The sequence below is a fragment of the Helianthus annuus genome, chromosome 4 (genome assembly GCF_002127325.2).
Source record: "Helianthus annuus cultivar XRQ/B chromosome 4, HanXRQr2.0-SUNRISE, whole genome shotgun sequence".
Lineage (NCBI taxonomy): Eukaryota > Viridiplantae > Streptophyta > Magnoliopsida > Asterales > Asteraceae > Helianthus > Helianthus annuus.
In genome coordinates, this window is record NC_035436.2 from 119,303,633 (window position 1) to 119,315,820 (window position 12,188).

Consider the following 12,188-nt stretch of genomic DNA (forward strand, 5'->3'; position numbering starts at 1 on the left):
AGGGTTTGCGATGGTGGTTCGTCTTTTTCCGGCGTGGAGGTTGGGTTTGCGGTGGTGGTTCTGGCGTGGAGGTGGGTTTGCGGCGGTGGTTCGCTTTTTGGAGTGGAGGGTGAGGAATCCGTCAGCAATAAGGTTTGTAGAGCAGCGGTGGTGATGGTGGGTTGCAGGTTGGAGGTGGTACCTATAGGTGTTTGTATTCGGAGAAGACAGTGGGCGGTGGCGTGAAGGTGGGGGATGATGGTTGTTGGCAGTCATGAAGATGGTGTCTGCGGTGGGCTAGGGTGGTCTGGTGGTGAGAGAGAGTTGCAGGTGAGAGGTGAACGATGGTGGTTAAGTAATTTTTTTAGTGTTTTAACAGTTTTTTTAAGGAAAGGTATTTAGGTCATTTCAAACCCACTTAACTGAGAAAACTAACCTCCATCTGCTTTAGGGACTATTCAAGACCGAATGTGTAAAAGTTGGGGACTATAGCTGTAATTTTAAAAGTGTAGGGACTATAGGTGACAATGAAGCAAACCATAGGGACTATCCGGGCATTTTTTTTCTTCTTATTTTGTTTTATTTTTAACCTTAGGGGTGTAATCTAGTCATTTCACACACACTTAACTAAGAAATTTAATATTGGTTAGTGATAAGGATCACTCGAGTGCAAAATTGCAAGCACCGGTATCACGTGTGTAATTATTGAAGCCTCGAGACCAACTCTGAAATTTTTGCAAACCAGCGACCAACAACGCATTTAACTCCAACAATTAAGTATTCACTAATTCCCTTTTCAGGATGTGAATTATGAAACGAGGATTCGTTGAGCGTTCAAAAAAATATTAAATGTTTTGTAAAAAAATATTTAATAACTAGAAAAAGAAGCTCTCTTTGAGTATTAAATTAAATTAAATTATAATAATAATACAAGTAAAAAAAAATAAAATAAACAAATGATGAATCATCAAGGGAACTGAAAGGAGCCCCCAATCTGGTTCTGACCCTGTGGAGGATTAATCGCAACCCAGAGAAGTGAAATGGTAATGGCAATAAGGCCAGACCAGACAAACACAATAGTGGGCGTCCTCCCTCTTCTCCCCATCAAGCCTTTAGCAAAGGGGTACAAATGGGCCAAAACCCAAAAACTAAAAAACACCCCACCAAGCAGACGACTCCACTGAGGTATTGTACTATAAATCGTCCTGCTAAACCCAACAGCTATAGCAATCAAATTCACCATCATTATAGTCAACGGTGGGATCATGAGTGAAGTCCATTTCACCACATACAGATCTGCAAACTCATCATCTTCATCGTCACCCCCGGATTTTGATGTTAATGTGAATGAGATTTCGATACCCGCAACCACTTTTAACAGTCCTTGAAGCACTGCTGCTAAATGTGCACTTGTTCCTCCTATTAACCAAAACTGTTCGTTTCTCCACCATTCTTCTAGTTCTATTCCGGACCATTTTACTTCCAGAACTGCTAGCATCACGATCGTCAGTGTCATGATTAGTAAGTAGACTAGAAATGTCACGTTTAACGTTTGTACGATGAACTGCCCCGAGAAGAGGGAGAGTGCAGGGAGAAAACAGTAAACGATCAGGAAGATTGAAGTGAATGGGTAGATTCCCACGTTCAAGTACGCCATTCGTTGCAACAGTTTCATTCTTGAGCTTGCTAACAGTGCATTGTTACGCGAAAAGAAGATTTCCACTGATCCCGTCGCCCACCGGAGGACTTGATGAAGTCTGTCTGTTAGATTGATCGGAGCTGTTCCGCGGAAAGCGTCTCGTTTTGTTACGCAGTAGATGGATTTCCAGCCTCGGTTGTGCATACGGTATCCGGTTACCACGTCTTCCGTGACTGACCCGTAAATCCACCCGACCCGTTGGCCCCACTCGGTTTTGTCCTCGTACCAGCATGAGATGACGCTTATGGCTTCTGCGACGGTGGATGCGTCGAGAAGCTCGCGAGGAATGGTTAGAGCGCCTGGGGGTCGTCCGTTTTTGACCGCTGGATGGTCGGCTAGCGGGCGGCCTTGGAACTCCGCTACGGGGATAGAATCGATTAAAAGAGTCGAGTTTCCGAATTTTTTAGGTGCAAGAGAAAGATTCATGTCTTCGTCGTCAGAATCGCCCATTCTTAAAGCCCGATTTTCTTCCGGTGTGCTAAATTTGGCCTTGTTGCGGCCAGTAAAGCAGCAGCTGCAGCAGCTCGGGTGGCGTTCTTTGGTTCGTGGCGGGTCGAATCCGTAAAGCGCGATTCTTCTGAACAGACAACCCGTTCCGACGTAAACGGGCCCTTGGAGCCCGTCAAGTGCCCGCATGTTTCCGTCGAAGAAAACTGTGTTGTGGTTGGCGTAACGGTCAGACGGGTCAATACCCTCGAACCTTTGAGGAAACTGGACATAACAAATTCGGTCACCGCCTCTATCCATCATGAAACACATGCCTTCCCTCATGGCTTGTGAGTTGTAGATGTAATGATCACAGTCGAGATTGAGAATGAATGGCCCGTTTGACATGATCGCTGAGGCCCGAACCAGTGCGTTCATGGCTCCTGCCTTTTTGTTGTGGTCATAACCGGGTCGCTTTTCACGCGATACATATACGAGCATCGGTAGACGAATGTCGACATCACTAAAATCAAGCATTCCGGAATCCTCTTCCGTGCCGTGTAATGGATCTTCACTTGGAGGTTTTAACATCACCTGTATTAGTCATAAATACATGATTAACGAATCTTTCAAAGTTCATTGATTAACAACAAAATTAGACGTTAGTACATTAAGTGCTTACCTGAATAATACCAGAATGATCTCCTTTTGAGTGTTCGGGTGCGGGAGTTAACCAAGTTCCAGGCCAATGGGTCCCATCAGCCATCCATGTAGCTTTCTGAACCTTAACCATCTCTGCCGGTTCATCATCTGTCTTTTGTCTCTGTTGTTTCATAGCCTTGATTTCCTCACGTGCATGATACGCATCAGAGCGTCTACGTATCGAATCCGGAAGACCGTTAATTCTAACTTTGAACTCATCAAATTCCCGTTTTACCCTTCTCCGGTCCTTCACAAAGTCCGACTTCACCTTATTTTTATAAGGATCCCTCTTTAGATTAAAATAAGATTCAGGGTTCCTGGGTTCAATATTATGTTTTCTACAAAACGGGACCCACATGTTAGCGAAACTTGCAGCTTCTGCCATGGCTTCAAAGGTTAAAAGTGCACCACCATCATCAGAAACGTAACATGCAAGCTTTTCGACAGGATAATCAGCAGCTAAAATTGATAGAATGGTGTTTGCTGTAACAAGTACAGGTTCTTTTTCTGGATCTGCCGTTGAAACAAAAATATCAATTCCTGGTAAATCGGATTTTCCGGTCGGGTTGTTTAAGGTTGGTAACTCGAATTTTTCTTTTAGAACGTTGAGATCGGTGGCACGGTTGACTGGGTTGACTTTGGGTAATTGGTCAAGGATCCAAGAAAAGGCGAACCACAGTTCACAGACGATTGACATTCCCCATAGCCAGATTGCGTCATTGTTTGGATGGTTGATTCTCCAAGCCAAGAATAGTACAAGAACAACCATCCGAATAAGAATAAGAAGCCTGCATATCAAATAAACAGAATATTACGACTCGTCAACATGCATGAAGACACATACCGCAAAAGAATAGTTTTGGATATTGCGAAATAGAGGGATGACAAAACAATATCTGTTTGGAATGGATTATGTGATATTGTATAATCAAAATCAGATAAGGAGCTATAATATACTTGTTTGGATGTGGTTTTGCTGATTGAATTTGTAATGAGTTTAAGTGTTTGGCAACTTCAAATTGTTTTAGTAATCAATGCATGCAATCTTGGTTTGAAAACGCACGCCTTAGGCATGGGGTGATGGATGCGATGTGGGTTTGACTTGTGTCGCCAAATTAACAAGTTAGAAAATGTGTTTAAAAGAACGGGTCATTAATTAAGTCTCCCCGTTTGATAATCAGTTTATTTGTCCTTAACAGGGAACTAACTATCCAAAACTAATTATTTGACCATGTCAAATGTGTTTATCCAAAGTACTAACTGATTACATTAAAATCTTCTACTACCAAATATCTTAAACAATTGACAAATAAGAAACATCAAAACGAAGATAAAAGAAATACATGTACCTATATGGGCTCAGAACAGCAGCCGGGATCCTTAACTTGCGGGTCAGCGGTCTCCAAGGTTTGTTCATCAGCTCCAAAGATTCAACATGATCATTATCTTTACCGTTCTCCATCACTCCCTCTTTTGGCCAAATAGCATTACCATAGCCATAGGTCCCACTGGTTTCAAACAGCCATCTGTTATGATCAAAGTCTCCGGTTTGACTTCTTATAAGCGACTTGGTCGATTTCATCAACGACAACCTCCTCTCCATTTTCGACATTCCAGCAGGTGGCGGCAATTGAAGCGGCCTGCCACCACCAGCACCAGCGTTATTCTCCAATTCATCCACATCAGTCGTCTTATATGGCTCCTTACAACCTGGACAGATACCATCACCTGTCTTGATAGCATCCAGATAACAATCCCTACAAATCTTAAAATCACATTCACAAGGAAGAATATCTTCTCCCCTTTCATCACTCATAACTTTAGCATCACATCCAGGAACAGAACACGAAGATCCTTTGGCTCCCGCCATCTGAGGATGATTAATCTCAGAATCAATCACCTTATCCATGAGATGAGCTCGAGTAACCGCGTTAAACCCACCAGTGAAAAGCGAACTGGAAACATACTGCTCCTCAACCTTCTGCGAGATTGCATCCATCGGCTGATTATCTGGAGTGGGTGGTAGGTGAACCGTGTAGTTCATGAAATCCTGACTACTAAGCTCACTGTCGAGATCATCCCGCGAATAATTAACATATCTCCCTGACGAAGTACGACGAGCGAAGGTGACAGTTGGCGGTAACGGAGGTTTGTTATGCTGTGAGTCCGTTGCATCGGAGCTTATAGACAGATTAGATCGAGTAGCTTTAAACGACGACATATTTCACTAACAACTGGACAGTAAACAGACACAGATTTGAGCACAAATTTGTACGATTATAAATGCAAACAGAAGAATAGAATTAGAAAGAACAATCATTGATTGATTGATTGATAATACCTGTTAGTTAGTGGCACATGCATGCAGATGGTGATGAATATTTAGGGTAACGAAAAACAAAATTCAGTAGATCTGTAACGATTACAGAGTAAAGGAAAGGGAGTGTTAATAACACACAGAACCGATTTGTACTAGTAAAGGTGCAAACAGTAGAATTACAAGATCTGTAATGATAATTAGACAGTAAACACATAATAATAATAATAATAGATTTAACTACACATTTGTTGCCTGCAAACAATAGAATTAGAAAGAATAGATGATATGATACCTTAGAAGAAGGAAGAGCAGGTGTTGTGTTGAAGAATTAGGGTTTGAATGGAGGCAATTATAGTTGTACTAGGAGTAGTAGTAGATAGATCTAACGAGTTGTTTGAAGTCAAGCTGGCATCTATGGATTCCGACATGACATGTGAACGTGAAGCCGTGTATTTTTCCTTCTTTCATCCCACGATCACCGCCATATTTCTTTATTCAAATTCCACTATACAAAACCTTTTTTTTTTCTATTTTAATTATTATCAATTTAAAAAAAAAAAAATTGTTCAAAGTTTGAGATCCGAAAGTCATTTTGTGTTGGTGGTTTTGTCATTTTCTAGCTTCTTGCTAGTTCTGTCTTTTAAATCAAATCATTTTTATTGTTCAAAAGAAAGAAAAAAAAACGGTTATATAAAGGTTTATATCACTTGTTTTCGATTTTTTTATATATACGGAATATCTTGTACAATTGCAATACAGATTTAGAAAATAATTTACTTGATATTGATTATGTCTTGACGTGTTATATATGTTCACCGATTATAGCCAATAATTTAATTAATGTATATGTAATTGTAACTTTTAAACTGCGTATTTCATATCAACCAGTTAATTACTTAACTATAAACAAGTTTGTTTTTGCTCAAAAGCTTAAGAATTCGTATGAGTTATACGAAAAAATTAATAAATAATTCCAAAGAATTTTATTAATTACCATAAACTAATTGTTAAGTATCCAAATAATATTGTATCGTATATTTTATTAATAGAAAGGATTGTGTAACATAAAATCTTAGAATAATTATAATATTATAATAATATTTATTAAAAAATAAAAAGGAAGTATGAAAGTGATGTTTTCAATCATGGAATGCATATGCGTTGCACGTCCCATGATACTTCCTCACACCCCTCTTTGATATATCATGTGATTCTTATTTCCCACAAATTCAGCATCATCATTTCTATAACTCTTGTAGTACAAACACATCTATGATTTGAAAAAAAAAAAAAAATCAAAATAAAATTGGAAAGCAAACGTTTAGATATGGAACAACAATGTGAAGAATTTCTAGACAACCTTATCGGGGATTCACCGGAAAAGTAGTGTTGGGACGCCTGCAGTCACAGAGACAGATGCTTCTTGACTCTTTCACGACCCGTTGTGATCTTCGTGTGTGAAGTTTGATGTTTATTAATTTACCCGCCATCTGTTAGCACGCCACAAAAAAAAAAAAAAAATCAGAGTTGCAAATGAATAGAATTATAAAAGTAGAGGTGTAATTTGCTCCCTTTTACACCTTCAAAACTTACCTCATACACCAAAATGTCTTCTAGTATTCTTTTATGGATAAAAACCTCTCAAAAGTAAAAAAAAAAAGGGGGGGGGGGGGATTGGCCTGTAATAATCCTAATTAGACGTCATTGGCCATTTCCAGTCCCACCTTTGAATATTCCATATGCCAGTCTCACCTTTCACCTATTTTTCCTCCACAGGTCCTCAGTTTAAAAAAATTAACGGAGTTAAGTTTTTTTCCGAATTACAAACTGGCATACTAAGGCTTTTGATCAGAACGAGAATACGAGTCTTTTGATGTAAAACTTACCTCGAAGGTGCTTGTAATACAGAAAAAAAACTAAACTCCGTGAAGTTTTTTTAACTGAGGACCGGTGGAGGAAAAATAAGTGAAAGGTGGGACTGGCATGGGGAATATTCAAAGATGGGATTGGCAATGGCCAATGATGTCTAGTTGAGATTATTACAGGCCAATTCCCCAGAAAAAAAAAGTACTATAAAATAAATACAGATTTTGTGATCATATTCGACACTCCAGTTATTCATTCAAAAATCTAAACTTCTTGGGAAAAATGTTTCGAGTAAGCCCAACGACCCAACCTGTTTAACTTGTTTCACGCCCACTGACCCACCCATTTTGCCAACACTAAGTATAAAAGTTCAGGTCTAGTCTCACTAAGAGATATATATACACATACATATATATATAGAGAGAGAGGGAGAGAGAGAGAGAGAGAGAGAGAGAGAGAGAGAGGCACACCATTCTCCAAACTAAGTCTTCTGGCCCCAACGGTTGAGCAGGATGGGAGTACAAGAAATGCCGAACGTACTGTCACATACACAGAAATATACACGCATCAAGAGTCAGGAACATAGAAACATATATACATATGTTCAAAAATGTTTTTCTTAAGGAAAAATGACCTGAAATGATCTATTTTGCAATTATAAGATGACACTAGCACAACCATACAAACCTTGGCTAAATTATCTTGCATTTCTCTTATCTGCGTAGGTTTAATGCTTCTCAGGTATGTCAAAAGCCAACCTGGCTGCACAGCATCACTTGAAGAAACAAATAAAGCAATCTGCAACATATGATTGGATTGAAGCATCAGTAACATGTTTGACCAAAACAATATCAAATTAAAGATCCAATGATGATGAATCAAAATGTAAATTTATAGTATTATCAAAGCGATTGCACTTAATTTACATTAATCTTGAAATCTATGTTACCTTACGATAATCAAGTATTCCTTCGAAAGGAAGCTCAAGTTCATCACTAACTATAACGGGTATGCAGCCACTAACAATGGCATCAAACAGTCTAGCAGATGATGGTGTATCGCCAGCTGGACTCAGGCAAAACACAGACCTGCTTGTCAAAGAAAAACAAACTTAAAAAAACGGGTCGTGAAAGTGATGTGCAATTTAAAAGTGATTCGTGTAATAATGAATAGTAAAAATTAGATAAAACGAGTCTGTGAAGATAGTGTTTGGCTCTGTTTCGGTTGCTTGGAGTTGTAATAGATAATCAGTCACAATAATCAGATTATCAGTTTCAAAACACAAGTCCAAACATCGTGTAAAGGATTCAGAAATAGAAATTTACTTGCGCATGCCGGTTTGTGCTGCTATTTTCCCTGCCTCTCCAGCACTTCCCTCTTCGATGATGACATCATCAGCATTACCAAGTTCGGCCCCAAGTTTAGAACGTATTTTTCCTCCCTGAAATTAGGATATTATATTCGAACTTCACATGTAAACCTTTTCGCAATTAAAAATGGACAATTTCATATATACTCTTCCAATCCTTCCTTCAAATTTTATAATATCACATCCCTTTTAAAACACTAAAATTATCATATTTCCGCATTCCATATTAATAAACGAATAACATAAGACCAATTACTTGTAACAGCCTGCTACCCTCGATAAACGAAGAGAACATAATCCGCTGAGACAATTCACAGTAATAACATTGTTGTCATATTCGTTCATTGACTGAAACAGACTGTTAAAAGTAACGCCTTTTAAAATTTTGTTAAAAAACATACAGCGTTTCTTTTAAGCCTCCCACGAAAGTACAGCAGTGTAGTTCTTTTTGAAGCACTTTCTGATAAGCATTTGGCGTCACATAAATCAAGATTTGGAACATAAGGAAGTATCAAATCTTTTTCAAGTGAAACTTGGCCCGGCTTGTACCTGAAATTATTAACATAATTAAAGATAGAAAATGTAAAGTCACAGGTTAAATGGCATTTTGGAAGTTGTTAAGATTGAAAAAGATACCAGTTTCCTGTGGAGTCCATATCTGGTAACAACCATATTGCGTTTTTCACAAACTTACGGACAGTTTTGAAAGACCACGGATGATGAATTGGAAATATATGATCTCTTCCTTCAGACCGCTTCCATGCGGGCTGATCAGTAACCCACTTCAATGCTTCCTGAAATCACACAGAAAAAATGTCTTAATAAACTGACTGTTTATGTAGAGTTGCAGGATCATTCTATTGCTGATTTTACTAGGTAATACAACTTGCAGTCCCATTATGTATGTAAATGAGTATTCAAAGAATGAATGTGTACGGGTAACTTTTTTAACTATATGTAATGGGGTTAGTTATACCAAAATGCAACTTCCTTTTCAATGTATGTAATATACCTCCATTTTGAATACATGTATTCTTATCATTTTGGTACAAAAAACATTATTTTAATGAAATAAAGTGAAAGTAAGTTACATTTTGGTGTAATCAGTGGCGAAGTATAGAAGGGGCGGGGAGGGGCGCCCGACCCCCCGAACTTTTCGCTCAGTAGTGTTCGTATAGAAATTTTTGGGTATATACGTTTTCGACCCCCCGGTTCTATAGAATTTTTTTGGTATACGTTTTCGACCCCCCCCCCCCCCTCATTCGGGTCAAGCTTCGCCACTGGGTGTAATAAACCAACATGTTATGCATGCCCACAAGAAATTTTATAGAAAGTAAACATTGGTATCCACTCACACCCTGTAAAGCGCCTTGCATTGTTGTTTCTCCAACAAGAAGAAGCTAATCGTTGTGAAAAACGGAACATAGAAAAGGTCAGCCTCCTCTTGCCGATGAACTCGTACAACACTTTTCACAAGTCTTTCCGATTCCGGAGCAATCAAATCTGCCCACAGCCAGTAGTCAACTGAATGCTGCAAGAAAAATAAAATAAATCAATTTGTCAGATAGCACACAGGATCTTTTCCATTGTGTTTTCAAAGTGCCAAAATATAATCAAAACCAGACAATCAATTGTAACAAAACAAACTGCAATAAATAGTGTTTGGAAGTGCTTATGCTGTTTGAAGTTACATAACCAACTGTAAAGTGAACCCTAAACATTCAAGAAGCAATGGCAAACACTCGTAATTTAAGATCACCAAGTTTAACCTACCTGTTGAATAAGGCGGTGAACAGGGCTGCCATTAGATGTGAGATTAAGCGTTTCTCTATACGTATTCTGGAACAACCAGAGCATATCATAAGTAAACTTATCTGGCATCTGATAAACGTAAACCCTAACAGGCGAATTCACAAACACTTGCTCATACAGCCTCGCACTCTCTGTTCTCCACACAAGATCATCCAGCTTCCTCACTTTCTCCTGATCTTCAACCGCAACAGTATCGTCGTGAATGTTACGAGATCCAGTGTTTTCCAAGAACTGTTGGAGTGAATTGACGAAGGAATAGTGAATGATAGGGTTAGGATTAGGGTTTGGAATGAGTTGATTTGGGGGAGAAGAGGAGAAGGTGTAGAAGAGGAGAATAAGGCAGGAGACGGAGATGATGAATAGGAGCAATGGAGATCTGGTTAATGGTGTTTTGAAATTAGGGTTCATTGAGGGAGATGAGCAGTATTGTCTTGCAGTAGCAGTTTTGCCCATCAGATGTTCAAGTCGATCTTGTGATTCAGAGACTGTGATTTACTTGGTAGGTAGGTAGGTTCCTCACTCTTGTACTTCATTTAGATGAATCAAACATTTAACATCTCTTAGGGGATCCAGAGTGGAGTTGGCAAAGTCTAGTAAAGTGAGTTTACCACTCGGTAAACATCACCACCAACACTAGTTTACCGCTTAAACTTTACTAAATCGGTGGTGGATTGTCGATGCGGTAAAGAGTGTGTGTGGTGGGGTGGGATCCATGCAATCTCTCAACCAATCACACCCTTTTCCTTTTTTAAAAAAAAAAAAAAGTTTACCACTTCAGCAAGTGTCTAAACCATTGCCAACACTTTTCAGCAAAGTTTAAACACTTTTCACTGATTGATGTGACGCACTCTGATTGGTTGATTTTTTAGTTTGCCACTCTCAAGTGTTTAATCACTCATTACACCCTTATTGACTGAATTTCAAGGATTGTCCTTTATCTTTATACTCATTTTCAGACGTTGTTCTTTATGTTTAAAATTGACGAGTTTTGTACTTTATGTTTTCAAATCATACACGTTTTGTCCTTTAAGCCAAACTCAGTTATTTTTTCCTGTGAAATCTGATCACTCAAGGGCAATTTGGTCTTTTTACCAATTACTTTAAAAATAAGTTAATAATTAAAATATTTTAAAAAATAATATAATATATAATATGAGTAGGAGTTGGGTAGAAAGTGTATTTTAACTAGAAAGTCTAGGAAGCAATGAGAATTAGACATGTGGCATTGAGTTATTTTAACTAAAAGGGCAACTATGTAATTTCACTTTTTAATTTTATTTTTGGAATTTATTTTTCATTAACTAACATTCCATGATTTTCGGAATTTTTGTTGTTTTCGAATTCAAATCTGGAAGTCAATGTGTTTATCTGGAAAACTATCAGCATGTTCTTGGTGATGTGTTTTACCAGTCAGAGAGGTTGAAGTCAGTGTGTTTTAACACTCTGAAGTCAATATATAATCAGGTTCTTGGTGATGTGTTTTAATGATTTACTAGTAAGAGAGGTTGAAGTCAGTGTGTTTTAACACTCTGAAGTCAGTGTGTTTTAACACTCTGAAATCAGCATATTCTTGGTGATGTGTTTTACCAGTCAGAGAGGTTGAAGTCAATGTGTTTTAACACTCTGAAGTCAGTGTGTTTTAACACTCAACATGTTCTTGGTGATGTGTTTTACCAGTCAGAGAGGTTGAAGTCAGTATGTTTTAACACTCTGAAGTCAGTGTGTTAACACCCGTAATCACTTTATAAAACATGTAGAACAATGATAGCTTGATCTTACGTATATAGAACAAGGAAAATCTCTTATCTTCATCCATGATTTTAGGTATATATGGTATGATTTTGGGGGTTTCCAAATGTGGGTTTTAGAGAGAGAAAGAAATTCGCGTGAAAATAGGAGTTGTGATTGCCTGACAGTTTTTTTGATTGATTTAAAATCCGGTCATTGACAAAATTGCCCCTACTCATTTAAAACAATCAATTAATTAAACTCAAATATTACAAGATTGTCATTGA

At 38.3% G+C, this 12,188-nt stretch overlaps 2 protein-coding genes across 3 annotated transcripts; both read right to left on the bottom strand.

Annotated features, from left to right (window-relative positions):
• Positions 1 to 829: 829 nt before the first annotated feature.
• On the bottom strand, positions 830 to 5,606 carry LOC110930628 (cellulose synthase-like protein D3). Its single transcript, XM_022173972.2, has 5 exons — positions 5,419 to 5,606; positions 5,148 to 5,219; positions 4,156 to 5,040; positions 2,787 to 3,594; positions 830 to 2,698 (listed from the first exon to the last, which is right to left on the bottom strand). Exons 3-5 carry the CDS (start codon positions 5,025 to 5,027, stop codon positions 947 to 949), a joined length of 3,432 nt encoding a protein of 1,143 aa, XP_022029664.1. The 5' UTR covers positions 5,028 to 5,040; positions 5,148 to 5,219; positions 5,419 to 5,606; the 3' UTR covers positions 830 to 946.
• Positions 5,607 to 6,149: 543 nt separating this feature from the next.
• On the bottom strand, positions 6,150 to 10,735 carry LOC110930629 (probable arabinosyltransferase ARAD1). Of its 2 annotated transcripts, XM_022173974.2 has the most exons (10): positions 10,135 to 10,735; positions 9,719 to 9,892; positions 8,998 to 9,155; positions 8,763 to 8,910; positions 8,318 to 8,433; positions 7,942 to 8,080; positions 7,680 to 7,790; positions 7,463 to 7,531; positions 6,487 to 6,616; positions 6,150 to 6,396 (listed from the first exon to the last, which is right to left on the bottom strand). In XM_022173974.2, the coding sequence occupies exons 1-9, from the start codon at positions 10,624 to 10,626 to the stop codon at positions 6,488 to 6,490; spliced, it is 1,536 nt and encodes a 511-aa protein (XP_022029666.1). In that variant the 5' UTR covers positions 10,627 to 10,735; the 3' UTR covers positions 6,150 to 6,396; position 6,487. The 2 variants fall into 2 exon arrangements, with proteins under 2 accessions (XP_022029666.1, XP_022029665.1); XM_022173973.2 differs by having other exon boundaries at positions 6,150 to 6,616.
• Between the last annotated feature and the right edge of the window lie 1,453 nt (positions 10,736 to 12,188).